This window comes from Schistocerca americana, chromosome 6 (genome assembly GCF_021461395.2).
Source record: "Schistocerca americana isolate TAMUIC-IGC-003095 chromosome 6, iqSchAmer2.1, whole genome shotgun sequence".
NCBI classification, from domain to species: Eukaryota; Metazoa; Arthropoda; class Insecta; order Orthoptera; family Acrididae; genus Schistocerca; species Schistocerca americana.
This window is the reverse complement of record NC_060124.1, coordinates 529,590,903-529,603,534: the sequence shown is the minus strand read 5'-3', so window position 1 is coordinate 529,603,534 and position 12,632 is coordinate 529,590,903. Positions and strand designations below refer to the sequence as shown.

The window sequence follows — 12,632 nt, the reverse complement described above, 5'->3', positions numbered from 1 at the left end:
GGCACCGTGAATACCTGTGAGAGGCAAATCCTGAACGTATTCATGCAAAGTACTCATAAGTCAGTATGTGCAAGCTTGTAAAACATATAGCCTTGTGAAATATGATAGTTCGTTTGAAAATAGGAACTTTGTAGTTCCATTCATAAATTAATATTCACACACAATGTTTCTATCTTCACTCATATAGAAGATATAGTCTGGTGAAATCAGGTGAGTCAGATGGGCGTAATAAAAGTTACAGTCAGTTTCTTTTATGAACCTCCGTCTCAGGTAGATAGTGACTGAATGCTTCAGGGAAAACTTGAAGAATAGCCCACACAAACTTTTCATTCGAGCCATGACATTAGGGAGAGATTTCAACTTAATAGCTATGGTACAAAATATGACACGGGTCTCTGTGACAGCGTGCTAATGGTATTTTCCAGATTTTACGTGGGGAAAAGTAACTGATGTTTTACTTTCCATAGGGGATGGAGTTACTAGAAACAAAGCAAAAACTCAGATAGGGGCAACAGACTGGCTTGATTTCAACTAAACTATATTTCTGAACAAAAGGTGTGATTAGAAATTATTTCTGTATTAGTGAACAAGCGTTTGCATTTATCTGCAACAGCCTGTGTGAAGAGGTGCACTTGCATTATGTGTGTTTTATTTGATCTGATTGTGGCTGCATTTTCTTATGTAATTTTTGGATGTTAAACTTGTTGTCTTTGTTATTGTTAAGGATAAACTTCCATATTATGTACATTTGAGAAGAGCCGTGCAGTGCTAAAAAAATTGTAATTAAGTGTTAACAGAAATAATATATTTTGATTGTAACAATAGTATGAACAGGGTAGTATCTACTCAGCATATAACGGAGATTCTGAGTCGCAGATAGGCACCATGAAAAGACTGTCAGAAAATAATCTGTCAGCCAACAATGGATTCATCAGAGATAGGACGTACACACACTCATGCAAACAGAACTGAATGCTTCAGGGAAAACTTGAATAGCCCACACAAACTTTTCATTCGAGCCATGACATTAGGGAGAGATTTCAACTTAATAGCTATGGTACAAAATACGACACGGGTCTCTGTGACAGCGTGCTGAGTTTTTTCTCCACATCAACATGTCCAGGAACGATAGTTCACCATTTTTCTCCCTGTCATCGCAGTCTCTGATTGTTGAGACCACAGCGTGTGTTTTTTGTTTTGCCTATCTGCGTCTCAGCATCTCCATTATATGATGAGTAGCAATTATTCTTTTCATAATATTGTCACAGTCCATGCTGGGTTTTCCATTGCTATATTTTGACTATGCGCTTTAAAAATTGTTTCATGTTCTCACAGCCAAAAACTGCAGTGAGCCAGGCTTGTGTTGAAAATGTGATGAGAGGCATTAGACAACGTTTGAAGGCCAGGTTAGCACTATGCTGCCAACTACAGGCTCTAGGTTTGTATTAAATTGAGTGTGCATATTTTCAATTCATTATTAAGTATTTTGCTCTTCCTGTTAGTCACTAGATCCAGAACAAATATTTTAATACATTATAAAGTTTCTCATTTTGCATGTAGAGAAAGCATAATCATAAACACATTTACAATGCAAAAAGTTTACAGGGTTTTTATGTGTCATTTCAACAGACTAGGTGTAAGTTATAACTTGTTGTCGGATGAGATGTCTGATGTCGTCGTGAAATTTCCACAATATTTTATCAGCGCAGCTGTCAGACATCTTCCTGTTTATGGCAGTCTGAGAAGAAACTGTGCAAGCATGAACATTCCTTGTATGAACAAAAGCTCTTCTTTGTGGTCGCCGTGATTTTAACATGGTCAGTGCTGGATGCTATGCTGTTCTAAGTTGGTACCCTGTGTCCTTGTTCAACAGATTAGTCGAGCTACGAGTTTCCATTGCTTCTTTAATAACACTGTCTTAATATGAAGACAGTGACAAGAGAATCTTCATGTTTTTATATTGCATAATGTGTATTGATCTGAGACGATGCTCAGCCAATGCAGATTTCTCTCGCTACACCAGACGTTTGTGTCGTCGATGTTAACATGTCTGTCCTACATGTTGCGACAAGTTTTTACAGTATGTGATAAACCCACAGTTACAGAGAATCTTGATAGACACTAGGCCTTCTTAAACCAAGATTATCTTTCAGTGAGCCTAAAAGAGCTCTGAGTTTTGTTAGCAGACAAAGACACATTTAACTTTATGTTTCTCCAATAATCTTCCTATTTTTGAAGAAATACCACCAACATATGACAAGATGACCATTCCTCTTTGTTTTCCACTTTCTTCCAGCTCCTCACTCTGTCTAGCATGTACTGGGTACAAGGCATGGCATATCTTGCGTTCAGAATATCCATTATCTAAAAATATGGTACAGAGGTGGCATAGCTCATCAGATAAGCTGTCTAAATCTGATATGGCTTCTGCTCTGTGGAACAGTGTCACAAGCATGCCACTTTGTTGTGCAGAATTGTGACAGCTGATTGGCTGCATGTATAAGTATGTAAGTCCATGTGTGTAAGTTCATGGTGCATAGTGTGACCCAAGGTGCCATCTTCTTTTCTCCACATCAACATGTCCAGGAACGATAGTTCACCATTTTTCTCCCTGTCATCATAAACTTGATGTTTCACACACTCCATGTTAGTTATTTGCATGTTACATGGCTCTTATTCTTTTTTCCCTCCTGATATTTCAGTTGCTCTCCTAAAATGACACACTTTTTCAGTGAAATATTGTTATGTAGATCATTTGCATAGAAATTTACATAAAAATTAATAGCAGATATGGGCAGATGTGTGCCTGACTCTTCTGCTCTCCCCCACACAAAGGAGGTGGGGGAGGGGGAGAGCACACTGTATTTAACCCTCGAGAGGGCACGCTGTTTTTCATAACACGAGCTTGTGTGCCGTGCACTTTGTACACTTGTATGGAATAGCTAACTTTATGTATGATCAAAATCACAGTTTAATCTTTGTTTATTTAAACAGCAAGAAAATAAACTTACATAATACGTCCTAAACCGCCATTTCATTAAACAACAATAAAATAAATTTTCGCTATAACATTCTGTTGCCAAGGACAGTGTTACAGAGACAATAATGACCCACTCGAAGCATCAAGCAGGGCAGTTGCATCAGACCCCAGCCAGCTGCTTATTTGGTCACTAATTATCTTGTAGGCAACTGCCTCAATGTGGGATTATGTTGCTAGTTCGTAATCGGGGTCACTTTTTTGCATGGATGGTAAATTTTTTCTCGCCGAGCTAACTTTGTATTTTATAATACTGTTGCTCACTTGGATGTATGAAAACACAATTTATCGCTGTTTTACATGAAGCAATCATGAAAGCATAGGTATGGGTGTGCAGTTGTGGAACAAGAATGGAACCGCACAAAATCATTTTATTTTTGGTTGGCACATTTTATACACAGGTGCGCCCACTCGAGGGTTAAAAACAATGGATGTTAAGAATTATTGTGTGCTTATAATTTCAATTTGTTATTTAAAATTATTTGTGTTGTTAGTCATGCTTATGACTGCTGCCTTTTCATGCACTTTCGTGTTACATCCAGTGCAGTTTATCTTAACCCTGTCTCCTCCTGTTCCTTCCTCTCCCCACTTCACATACATTTCATTTCTACACCATACTTTTTTCTGTTTACAGCATTTTTCTTTATTCTACCGGGTGTCTGAAAAGTCTTTCCCTGATTACATAAATTGATAACTCAGGCTAGAAGTAAGATACAAATATGAAACTGGTGTCTAATTGTTTACAAACTATCAAAGTTTTTTTCACACATCAGTAAACTTCCACATGAGCACCCTTGGTAGCACATAGCATGTCTAGGCGATATTCAATTTCCGTCCACACATTTGCCAACATCACTGGAGGGATCGATTCAACAACTGTGGTTATCCGGTGCCGCAGGGTTTCAAGGTCTGGTACATGTGTTCGGTAGACCTCATCCCTGACATAACTCCATAAAAAGAAGTCTAATGGGGTTATGTCAGGAGAGCATGGAGGCCAAACCGTTGGCCCATCACGACCAATCCATCGCGCAAAAAATCATATCGAGATAGGCACGGACGTCCAAACCCCAATGAGGCGGTGCACCGTCTTGCTGAAACAAGACATCAGGTTGATACTGAAGCAGCTGAGGAACAGCATACAGTTGCAACATGTCCAGATACACTGCAGATGCGATGGTAGCCTCAGCGAAGAAGAATGGCCCGATAATTCAATCGTGCAATAGCGCGCACCAAACATTCACCTTTGGGCTGCCTCTGGTGCACTCCATGACCTCGCCAGGGGGCTGTGAACCCCAAATGCGCACGTTATGGTGATTCACTGCTCCACTGACAAAAAAAGGTCGCTTCGTCGGAAAAGGCAATTCGTCTGAGATAACCATCATCATCCTCAATACGTGATAGCATTTCGACTGCAACGTCATATCGACATGTACTGTCATTGGGCAACAAGGCCTGAACGATTTGCACTGTGTATGCACAAAACAATAAACGTTTGTGTTAAATGCCATGGAGAGAGCTTTTTGGCATCTGTAATTCACGTGAGGCCCTGCGCACCGATTTCTTCGGACTTCGCAGAAAAGACTGCCTTACAGCTTCCACCCTGTCTGCTGAGGTTCTTGGTCGACCAGACCTTCAAAGGGCAGCAACAGATCCTGTGTTGTTGAATCTCTTATACTAGGCTTTAATGCTCTTGACATCAGGTGTATTCCTTCCAAAAGTTGTCTGGAAGTGTCTCTGCACTGTGGTTGGTGATCGTGTCTCATGGTACCACAGGACACGCTATGCCTTCTCCTGATTGGTTAACATGGCTTCTTGGGCACTGCACCTAATCCACTACTTACGTACTGCAAACCTAAAAAAAAAAAAAAAAAAAAAATCTTTGATAGTTGTAAACAATTCGACACAAGTTTCATATTTGTATCTTACTTCTAGCCTGAGTTATCAATTTATGTAATCAGGGAAAGACTTTTCGGACACCCTGTATTACACATATTATATCTCCTAAATATTTATACTACTGCAAGAAATATTTTACTAAAATTGGGAGTAGCACAATGTGTGATCTAGGATGCACTATTTCAAAAGGAGGATTAATTCGAGAAAATTATAAAATTATGAGGAGGCAGAATGGCTAAATAGTATTTATTTTTGTGAAAAAAAGTTCCAGTAACTTAGGTAGCTACATTTGAAATCAGATAAAACTGTATCTAGTTTTGGAACTGTTAAGTTTCTTCATAGGGACAAAAGGGGGTTATGTTATTCAGACTCCCAGGATGAGAGTGACCCATCCACTATGAAGACAAGAGGAGATGAGAATGACAGGGTGTGACTGGGGAGGGGGATAGAGTTGTGAGCAGTATTAGGTCAGACGTAATGAAGGAAAGAGTGAGTAGTAAAAATGGAGCGAGATCTTGATTTTTCCTCAGCTCCTTTTCTGCTTACCTCATGGTTCTTAATGGCACTACTTATTCCATATCACCCCCCTGTGGGTTCGGGGGTAAGAATAGGCCCGCGGTATTCCTGCCTGTCGTAAGAGGCGACTAAAAGGAGTCTCAAACGTTTCGGCCTTAATGTGATGGTCCACTAAGTGGTTTGACCACTAAATTTCAAAATTTTCTGTTAGTGCGTACCATTTGGGGAAGGACGCCTTACGTGGTGCATTCTATATCCATCTTGCCCTTAGATCTGGCACAACCGATATTGTCATGGAGTTTGCCTTACACCGAGCTTCCGGCCACATCAGCTGCTGTATGTTCTGGGTAGCATACATGCCCTCCATTATGAACTTCCATCTTCGCCCTACTGACACATATGGATATTCGACACTCGACATCCAGCACGGTAGCCAGTCTGTTGTGGTGGGGTCGTCATGTACCCTCTTGGTCGTAGCCCCCTGACTACACAGGGATCGTACTGCTGATGCCTGAGCTGCTACCTCCCTACATATGCCAAGGAGTAGATGCCTATCCCTCTGGGGCATCGGGACTCCCGGCAAAGGCCATCCTGCCAGGTGGTCTTTGCTGTGGCTGGGTGGCGCCCGTGGGGAGAGCCCCTGGTCGGAGTGGGTGGCATCAGGGTGGATGACCCGCAATGAAGCGTGGTACATCATCTCTCGCTGGTGGGCCTCCACCAGCAAGCTCTAAGCGATCGAGGTCTAACCTCAACGGCAAGAAATACTAACCGAGATCATTCCCCTCCCTGGCCACTCCATGGGACGAATGTATGGCTCAAGAAGGCAGTGGAGAATATTCACCCCAGTACCTCGTGTGTACGCGAGTTGATGGGGAATCGTTGATGTCGACCAAGCCCCAGTTTTTTGTGGAGCATTTAGAGGACAAGTTCGGGGAGGTGGAGGGCTTGTCCAAAATGCGCACTGGTTCAGTACTCATCAAAACAGCGCTCTGCCCAGTCACGGAGGTTCCTCAATTGTGACAAGTTGGGGGATGTTTCAGTTAGCATCACGCCACATAAGAGTCTCAACATGGTCCAGGGTATTATATTCCACAGGGATCTTCTTCTGCAGTCCGACGATGACTTACGTGCCAACCTCAAACAACAAGGTGTTCACTTCGTCCGGCACTTCCATCGGGGTCCGAGGGATAATCAGGTAGCCACTGGTGCCTTCATCTTGGCGTTCGAGGGTGATGTCTTACCCGAAAAGGTTAAGGTGATGGTTTACCGTTGTGATGTGAAGCCATATATCCCTCCTCCGATGCGGTGTCTTAAATGCTGGAAGTTCGGGCACATGTCATCCCTCTGTACTTCCGGCATCACGTGTCGAGATTGTGGACGTCCTTCCCATCCCAATACTCCATGTGCCCCGCCTCCTATCTGTGTTAACTGCGGAGAACACCATTACCCCTGCTCACCGGACTGTAGGATCTTCCAGAAAGAAAGGAAGATAATGGAATATAAGACCCTGGACCGCCTGACCTACACCGAGGCAAGGCGGAAATATGGGCGGCTACATCCTGTGCCAATGACATCCACCTATGCCGCTGCTGCAACACCGGTACGATCCTCTCCCGTGTCGTCACGTACTGTTGCCTCTCAGCTATGTCAGAATGCACCGGCCCCCTTGGTTGTGGGGGGCACTTCCCCCTCTGTTGCTCCTGCTCCATCTACTTCAGGAGCAACACCACCCCAACCATCGGGGACATTAGTTCCCCCTTCCCAGCCGGAGAAGTGTGAGACTCCTTCGGCTACTCTACCCAGGAAGGGGTCCCTTGGGGCCCTCCCATCCCAGGCTTTGCCCAGTGTCAAAGCGGACACCCACAAATTTTTGAAACAACCACCAGTCGCTGGTCGTGGGCTTCACGGTCGTCGTCCGTCCCTGAGACTGACCCAGTGGGGCCCTCCCAGCCAGACCCACCAAAGGCACAGCGTGCAAAGCAGTAGAAGAAAAAGGCTCCCAAGCATCCTGACATTGCGGTGGCACCTGTCCCACCGCAATCTTCCAACTCTGCGTCGGAGGATGAGATGGAGATTCTGGCGTCCGCTGAGGTCCTCGATCTCGCCGGTCCCTCAGACACCATTGATAGCACTAGCACAGGTGCTCAATCGGAGGCAGCAGGTGACCCATCGGCGTAATCTGCCTTCCCAGTCCCGTCACGCCTTTCTCAGACATTGACAATATAATCCTCCAGTGGAACTGCAGCGGTTTCTTCCACCATCTAGCTGAGCTCCGACAACTTATCAGCCTTCACCCTTTCTTCTGCATTGCTCTTCAGGAAACTTGGTTTCCAGCTATGCAAACCCCCGCCTTCCGTGGCTATCGGGGTTATTATAAGAACCGGGTAGCTTATGAAAGGGTTTCTGGTGGCGTCTGCATCTATGTCCTTAACTCTCTTCACAGCGAGTCTGTCCCTCTACAAACAGCTTTAGAGGCTGTCGCTGTTCAGGTGTGGACGCCACAGGCTGTTACCGTCTGCAGCCTTTACCTGCCACCAGATGGTGCTGTCGTGCAGCAGGTCCTGGCTGCGCCACCTTTCTTGTTACTGGGCGACTTCAACGCCCATAACCCTCTGTGGGGTGGGTCAGTGGCAACAGGTCGAAGCGCCACCGTTGAGCATTTATTGGTGCAGCTCGATCTCTCGATTTTAAATGATGGTGCCTTCACACACTTCAGTGTGGCGCATGGCACGTACTCCGCCATTGACCTTTCGATCTGTAGCCCTAGCCTCTTACCGTCTGTCCAATGGAGTGTGCATGACGACCTGTGTGGTAGTGACCACTTTCCGATCTTTCTGTCACTGCCACGGCGTCACTCTTCTGGGCGCCCCAGCAGATGGGCTATGAATAAGGCTGACTGGGACTTGTTCTCCTCCATTGCCGCTATTGAGCCTCTCTCTAATGACGACATTGATGCGGTGGTTCACTCAGTCACCACCAGCATCGTTACTGCCGCAGAATCTGCCATTCCCAGTTGTTCTGGGTCCCCTCGGCAGCGGACTGTGCCTTGGTGGTCGCCTGAGATCGCTGCAGTGATTAAAGATCGCCGGCGGGCGCTCCAGCGTCACAAGCAACATCCCTCCATCGTACACCTTATCGCCTTCAAACGGCTTCGTGCACGAGCCCGCCGCCTTATCCGCCGACGCAAGCAGGAGTGCTGGGAGCGGTATGTGTCCACCATTGGCCTCCATGTCACTCCATCGCAGGTCTGGGCCAAGATTCGACGCCTCTATGGCTATCGGACCCCTGTCAGTGTCCCTGCGCTCTCACTGAATGGAGCAATTTGTACTAACTCCGATGTAATTGCCAACCGCTTGGCAGAGCATTTTGCTGTGAATTCCGGTTCTGCTAATTACCCAGTGGCCTTCCGCTCCATTAAAGAGCGGATGGAACGTCGGAGCCTTTCGTTTCGCACCCACCGTCCAGAATCGTACAATGTTCCATTCAGTGAGTGGGAATTTCGCAGTGCCCTAGCCGCTTGCCCTGATACCGCTCCTGGGCCAGATAGCATCCACTGTCAGATGCTGAAATGCCTTTCAGTGGACTGCCAGTGACGCCTCCTCGACCTTTACAACCGTATTTGGGTCGAGGGTGAGTTTCCGTCGCAATGGCAGGAAAGTATTGTTATCCCCATTCTGAAACCAGGCAAGAACCCTTTGGAGGTGGACAGCTACCATCCCATTAGCCTCACCAACGTTCTTTGCAAGTTGCTTGAACGGATGGTGAGCCGGCCCTTGAATTGGGTACTGGAGTCTCGGGGCCTTCTGGCTCCATCTCATGGTGGGTTCTGTAAAGGCCGCTCCGCCGCCGACAATCTGGTGAGCCTGGAGTCGGCCATCCGTACTGCCTTTGCCCGCCGTCAGCACCTGGTCGCTGTCTTTTTCGACATGCGGAAGGCGTACGATCCGACATGACGTCATCACATCCTTTCTACGCTTCATGGATGGGGCCTTCGGGGCCCTCTGCCAATCTTTATCAGAAATTTTCTGTCGTATCGTACCTTCCGCGTGCAAGTCGCGGCCTCCCATAGTTCCTCCCAAGTTCAGGAGAACGGTGTGCCACAGGGATCTGTTTTAAGTGTCTGCCTGTTTTTAATAGCCATTCACGGGCTTGCTGCGGCGGTGGGAATGTCTGTCTCAGCGTCCTTGTATGCTGACGACTTCTGCCTTTACTACAGCTCTATTGGCATTGCAGCTGCTGAATGTCAGCTACAGGGCACTATCCATAAGGCGCAGTCTTGGGCTGTAGCTCATGGGTTCCAGTTTTCGGCAGCCAAGACCTGCGTTATGCATTTCTGCCGGCGACGCACTGTCCACCCGGAGCCGCAGCTTTATCTTGACGGCGAGCTTCTTGCAGTGGTGGAGTCACATAGGTTTTTGGGGGTGGTTTTTGATGCTCAGTTGACTTGGCTGCCTCATATTCGGCAGCTTAAACAGATGTGTTGGTGGCATTTAAATGCTCTACGATGCTTGAGCCACACCCGCTGGGGCGCCGACCGATCTACTCTCTTACGGCTCTACCAGGCGTTAATCCAGTCTCTTCTGGATTCTGGGAGCCTGGCTTATGGCTCAGCATCCCCATCTGCGTTGCGGGTGCTGGACCCAATCCTCCACAGCGGGATACGCCTTGCCACTGGTGCTTTCCGGACCAGCCCTGTGAACAGCATACTTGTGGAGGCGGGTATCCCTCCACTGCGGTTACAGTGCCAACATTTGCTGGCCGCTTATGCTGCCCATGTTTTCAGCTTGCCCGGGCATCCTAACTATCGTTTACTGTTCCCACAGTCACACGTCCATCTTCCAGAACATCGGCCCAGGGCTGGATGTACGATCGCGGTCTGCGTCAGAGAGCTTCTCCCCGGGCTTGGGGCTTTACCTCTTCTGCCTCCTTTCCGGGCACCTCTGCGTACACCCCCGTGGTGTGTGCCTCGCCCTCGCCTTCAGCTGGAATTGGCACAGGGCCCGAAGGACTCAGTCCCTCCGAAGGCCTTCCGCCGCCGCTTTCTTTCCATCCTCGCAACGTATCAGGGCTCTGGCATTGTTTGCGGCCACTCTGTGGTCTTTGTTTGGACCCCAGGCCATGTTGGGATACCTGGCAATGAAATTGTTGGACCGCCTGGCGAAAGAGGCCACCAGTACACCATCTCTGGACGTTGGCCTCCCGGAGACTGATTTGAGGGCAGTCTTACGCCGCAAAGTTATCTCGCTTTGGGACGCTGAATGGTGCGGTCTGGCCACCCCTAACAAACTCCGTGCCGTCAAGGAGACGACGACTGTGTGGCACTCCTCTGTGCGAGCCTCTCGCAAGGAGTCTGTCGTCCTCTGCCGACTGCGCATTGGGCACACACAGATGACCCACGGCCACTTATTGCGCCGTGAGAACCCACCCCTATGTCGCTGCGGCTCTGTTCTGTCAGTGGTCCACATTTTGTTGGAGTGTCGCTTTTTAGCTGTGCTCAGGCAGACATTTGCGCTGCCTGACACGCTCCCTGCCTTTTTAATATATATCATTTAATCTGAGTGTTTATGTTTTTTAGTGTTGATTCTGGCTTTTGGCCTCTGATTTTAAACTGAGTTTTTAATGTGTTCTCGGTGGTTGGCTTTTCCTTTTTTTTTCTCTATGGTCGACCAACCACCGTCGCACTCTGTATGATTTTAATTTGTCTGAATCTTTCTTGTCCTGTGTCGTCTGACGTCGTATCTGTTGTTCGTTTTCTTTTTATTCTCTGTGGGTGATTTTAGTTTTTTTGGAAAAAGGGTCCGATGACCATCGCAGTCTGGTCCCTTTAACCCCCACAAACCAACCAACCTATTCCATATCATATTTCTCTTCCTCTCAGTCCATCTTTACTTCTCACTTTGTCCTACCATCTCTTGAATGAAGCTGGTGCAATGATTATGAATGTATTGTTATTTTATGAAGATTTCTGTGCAGATACTTTCCCATTTGAAATATATTTCAGTAATAGCAACAGTAATAATCTTAATTTTTATTTTCATGAAGTATGGTATCATTCAGATTCAAAAACAGCATAATCAACTCCTCTCTCACATGTGTTAAAAGTATTGGGTTCTATTATTTAAGAAGTCTTTGAGCCACTCTCATATCTGGGAATCTAATCCGTATTATGCTCAGACCTTCATCAATAGTCTACAGTGACATACCTAGCTATTGTTCTTCATCCATGATTTGCAGGATATCGCATGAGAAAAGAGGAAGCTGAGTTTCACATCAGTGATACTTTTAAAATGCATGCTGATTTGTGTACAGAACCTTTTCTGTATTGTGGAGATTTCTTATTTTCAAACTCAGAATGTGTTCAAGTATTCTTCAACAAACTGACTGAATGATATTGGTCTCTAACTATGTGGAACCATTATTTTCATTTTCTTATGTACAGGAGCCACCTGCACTTTATTCCAGTCACTTGGTGCTTTTCACCCTCTGGATGAATGATTTCTGAAATGTGAAATTTAAAACTTGAGCTTTCCTTTGGCTGTCTTCTGTTGCCACCCTGGGCTTGTTGACTATTAACAAGATAGAAGCCTTCAACCCGTTCAGTGATTTTATGTATGATCAGTATTTTCTCAGGTCCTTGGCAAGATCTTACATGAAGGCATGACAGTGGATGTTTGAAGTTCCAGAATGAGATTTTCACTCTGCAGCGTAGTGTGCGCTGATATGAAACTTTCTGGCAGATTGAAACAGTGTGCTGGACCGAGACTCGAACTCGGGACCTTTGCCTTTCGCGGGCAAGTGCTGTATCAACTGAGCTATCCAAGCATGACTCACACCCTGTCTTCACAGCTTTACTTCTGCCAGTACCTCGTCTCCTACCTTCCAGACTTTACAGAAACTCTCCTGCGAATCTTGCAGAACTAGCACTCCTGAAAGAAAGGATATTGCGGAGACATGGCTTTGCCACAGCCTGGGGGATGTTTCCAGAATGAGATTTTCACTCTGCAGTGGAGTGTGCGGTGATGTGAAACTTCCTGGCTGATTAAAACTGTGTGCTGGACCCAGACACGAACTGGGGACCTTTACCTTTCACAGGCAAGTGCTGTACCAACTGAGCTACCAAAGCGTGACTCACGCCCTGTCCTCATAGCTTTACTTCTGCCAGTACCTTGTCTCCTACCTTCCA

At 46.4% G+C, this 12,632-nt stretch overlaps 1 protein-coding gene across 2 annotated transcripts in view; it reads left to right on the top strand.

Annotated features, from left to right (window-relative positions):
- The window catches only part of LOC124619776 (THO complex subunit 5 homolog), a 154,736-nt gene that overhangs the window by 80,760 nt on the left and 61,344 nt on the right, over positions 1-12,632 (top strand). For both annotated transcript variants that reach the window (XM_047146361.1, XM_047146362.1), the window contains exon 10: positions 1,336-1,438. In XM_047146361.1, coding sequence (XP_047002317.1) covers positions 1,336-1,438 — 103 coding nt within the window. The remainder of the gene's footprint in view (positions 1-1,335; positions 1,439-12,632) is intronic.